This window comes from Azolla caroliniana, unplaced genomic scaffold, assembly GCF_043228905.1.
Source record: "Azolla caroliniana isolate FFs.n. ecotype wild unplaced genomic scaffold, voAzoCaro1.0.p SCAF_21, whole genome shotgun sequence".
Taxonomy (NCBI): domain Eukaryota; kingdom Viridiplantae; phylum Streptophyta; class Polypodiopsida; order Salviniales; family Salviniaceae; genus Azolla; species Azolla caroliniana.
The window spans coordinates 6,185,125-6,188,830 of NW_028230456.1; the positions used below are offsets into that span (position 1 = coordinate 6,185,125).

At 36.5% G+C, this 3,706-nt stretch overlaps 1 protein-coding gene across 1 annotated transcript; it reads right to left on the reverse strand.

The window, feature by feature from the left end:
* Positions 1 to 3,460, reverse strand: LOC147850516 (vesicle-associated protein 4-2-like). The gene is made up of 7 exons (XM_087336642.1): positions 3,182 to 3,460; positions 2,316 to 2,386; positions 2,055 to 2,136; positions 1,730 to 1,839; positions 1,533 to 1,610; positions 1,045 to 1,167; positions 1 to 451 (listed from the first exon to the last, which is right to left on the reverse strand). Exons 1-7 carry the CDS (start codon positions 3,414 to 3,416, stop codon positions 389 to 391), a joined length of 762 nt encoding a protein of 253 aa, XP_087192768.1. The 5' UTR covers positions 3,417 to 3,460; the 3' UTR covers positions 1 to 388.
* Positions 3,461 to 3,706: the final 246 nt, after the last annotated feature.

Here is a 3,706-nt window from a genome sequence, read left to right on the forward strand (position 1 = left end):
AATCTATAAACTGACTCTTTTTATTTATTCGAAAGTTGTAATAACATTAGGAGAGCAAAAACTACAGAAGTGAAGCCAGATCTGGCTATATATAGAAGAGAATCTCTCTTAAAAATGCTGTAGAAAGTGTGGACACTAAGCAAAGAGGAGCCGAAAAACACATCTGTGAAAAAGTACAAAGAAGTACCGATAAAAATACATGATATGACTTGTACCTAGGGGAACTTCTGCTATTGACCTTGTCATCAATCCACATAAAGACCAACTAGAGAGCCCTCGCCCTTTTTCTACATTCTAGAATGCTTCACCGAAATGCCGAGTATCTTTCTATAACATATATATATATATATATATAGATTACAACATCTTTATCAATATTTAACAAAATCTACGCTGAATCCATTCCTTCGATTTGCTTCTTTGCGATTCGTTTTTCCCGTTGTTGCTCCTTCTATGGAAAGTAAAAAGCAATAAATGCATGAGGCTAGTTTATAAATCGTTACTTATTTTTCTCCATTTCTCAACAAATACCCCCAAATATTTACAAATCCTCGCAACAGTATATATACCTTGCTGCAAATTTGCAAAACTCACAACAATACCATAGATAATTTCAAAATTTCCCAATAATATCCCTTGTCAGAAATTCACAAACACGCTTTGATTTTTTCTTTCTTTTTTTTGTATCATTAGGCTATATCATCATGGCAATGTCACGTTTCCACTAGCTCATGTTGCACCCAGGTTTGAATCTCACTACATGCATTTCTTTACAAGATCCCATTGTGGAACGTACAGGTTTAATCCTTGCCATGGGTTAGGCCCCATCCCATAGATCACAATCCGTCTCCCATGGACAAATTAAAAAGATAACTATCTATCTCCACACATGTATGTATGTGTCTATACTGTCGAAATTGGAGGTAATTTGGTAATACTATGGGGGTATTTTGGAGAATTTGGAGTATACTGGTAAATTTCCCTTACAAAGAATCACATTGAAATTTGAGAGAAAATATGCATTCACAGTTATCTTATAGTTACCCATTCATCTAAGCCTCCTCCAGGGATGATGGGGATCCTTTGGACCTTTTCCTCAGGTGGCTTTTTCCGAGCTTGCTGAGCTGCTTCGGCTTCAGCCAAACGCTTTTTTAATTTCTCAATTTCCTAAAAATAAAAATAAAAGAGACCCCAAAAAAGACATAAGCTTTTTTAATGAAAAACCTCATCTATATGAAACAATATTATTCTTCTGCCTCAAAATTCTAATATATATATGAGTGAAAAACATCATATTTTGTGGTTCAACTAACATATACACATTATGTCTCTGCATGAAAAACCTCATAGAGGTTCCATGTATGAAAAACACTGTATCTTGGTTCATATATATGAACAGCATTATACTTGTGCTTCAAAATGCAAATCTATATGAGCAACAACATGTGTGTGTGTGTTGAAAAACATCACATGTCAATGAATCACACACTCCATTGCTGTATAAAAGACTTTATATGCACCTCAATACTCACTGGTGATTCACTTTGTGGATCCAAAAACACCACTTGAAGAACCCTTTCGACAACAACAAACTCCTTTTGCTCATCAAACTGTAAAAGGAGAGAGCAAAATCAGATAAATCTGTTTGTTTCTTTTGTGTTGCATTGTTTTGATTTTGACTCCATTCCGAGAGATTGAGGTTGAAGGATAATAAGAAGCACAGCAATACCAATTCAGGCGTAAAGTCTATCCCCTGCTTCACTTTCAAGCTCACTATCTTGAACTTGTCTTTGCATTTCTTCTCCTGGTTTAGCTCCGGAGGCTCGATGAATTTCACGACTAGTGAGAAAAAATAAACCATCTTAGCTTAATACATACATGGGCCATTTTCGTTTTGCTTCTTAAAACAAAGTATATACCATTTATAGGTGCCATGGAACTTATAAATGAACCCAATATCTATCTAGGAATCTTTAGTGTCAGTTACGAACTTAACATCAAAATTTGAAGGAACCCGAGTAGCCAAAATATGTGATCAAATAGATGAGAATTACCTGTCGCCAAAACAGTATCTCCAGGCAATAGGATACCACTAGGTGGCCTCATGAAACAACTCTTGGGAGCATTTGTTTGAAACTACAGACCACAAAGGAGAATATGTATAAGTTTCAACTTTATATATTTATCAATGAGGATGATCTTACCAAAAAGCAGATTTTGTTTTCTTCATCCAATTGCTATATAATTGAATTTCTTCCATATTCACAAACAAATGTGATTCCGAATGAAGATGAATATGGAACTTAAAAGCACACCTTAAAAGCAACAGGGGATCGACTTGTATTCTTAATCTTGACGGCACTAGAGACTTGTTTACCTGGTTCATCTGTTGAACCAAAAGCAAAATCAAACAAAAGCCATGTAAGGAGTATAGACAAAATATCTCGACCATCTATATACAAAAATATGTCATACGTCATGAGAAGAGTGAATTCACCTTCCATGGATCTCTCTCTCTATCTGTAATGTTTAATAAATTTGAAGTTCAAATCCACACATGTGAGGAATTATTATTTTTTAACAGGATTGAGTGAGGCAACTAGTTTGTGAAGTGTTCTAGACATAGAGGAGAACCATGTGATTGAGAATCCAAATGAATCATCCAATCTATTAGTTTCATACATAATAAGCATAAAAAATATTTCAGATTCAGGTTTCGACTGAACCTGAAAGAGAAAAAGCCCAATCTCATTATTGAATGGGAGGAGTCTCATTATATAAAGGGTTTACTTCCAAATAGAACCCTATGTTTTTTATCACATACTTGGAATCTCAATGCGCCAAGGGTTAGCTTCCAAAAAAAATCAAATTTTATGATCGACGGTTGGAAGCCATATATAAAAAAAACAAGTCTGCAGGAACCCTAATCTCATGATCGAGTGTGACAGACCCCAATGTGTGAGATTTGGTTTGTAGAACACTCCTAATAACCTCATGATTAAATGGGAAAGAAACCCAATATGTGACTGTTGATTCATAAGAACCCTAATCCCATGATCAGATACGATACTCAAACATGCACACATATGTACATATATATATATACATGAATCAGAAGAATGAGAGAATTGATGAACCATTGCTGGAGCTAAACTTTGAGCTTAATTGAGAGAAAACTTACAGATGAAGAAGAGGCGCTTGTCTGGGGTGAGCCTGAGCCTTCTTCTGGTAACAAGGAGAGCTTTAGCTATGGAGGAAAAGGAAGGGGATTTCCCCCCTTGTTCGTGGCTGTCACTGGATTTGTTGCTGTGGATGTGATGAGAATGGCGACTGTTACTATTATTGCTGCCACTATTATAAGCGGCCATCATAGCTTGTTCTTGCTGATCGGAATGGCCTCTCTGCCACCAAGGCATCTGCGTTTGTATTTCGTGGTTTTCTGTCACTCTGGTTCAATCTGTGTATGCGTGTATGTGTGTGTATGTGTGTCTCTGTGTGTGTGTGTGTGTTCAAAATAGGAACAGGAGGGGGAAACAGAGGATAAAGGGACAGAGGAAGAAGAAGAAGAAGAAGAAGAAGAAGAAGAAGAAAAGAAAAAAGAAAAAAGAAAACAGAGTAGAAAGGAACAGAGGAAGAAGAACAGAGTATAGAAGGAACAGAGGAGGAGGAAGAGCAGAGTATGGAGGAACAGAGGAGGAGGAAGAAC

Excerpts from the sequence above, each read along its gene's own strand:
- LOC147850516 (XM_087336642.1), bottom strand. The coding sequence starts at position 3,416 with ATGCCTTGGTGGCAGAGAGGCCATTCCGATCAGCAAGAACAAGCTATG. Across the intron at positions 2,387-3,181 it reads CAAGCGCCTCTTCTTCATCT|ATGAACCAGGTAAACAAGTC; the intron begins GTAAGTTTTCTC and ends TTGGTTCAACAG. Across the intron at positions 2,137-2,315 it reads GATCCCCTGTTGCTTTTAAG|TTTCAAACAAATGCTCCCAA; the intron begins GTGTGCTTTTAA and ends TGTGGTCTGTAG.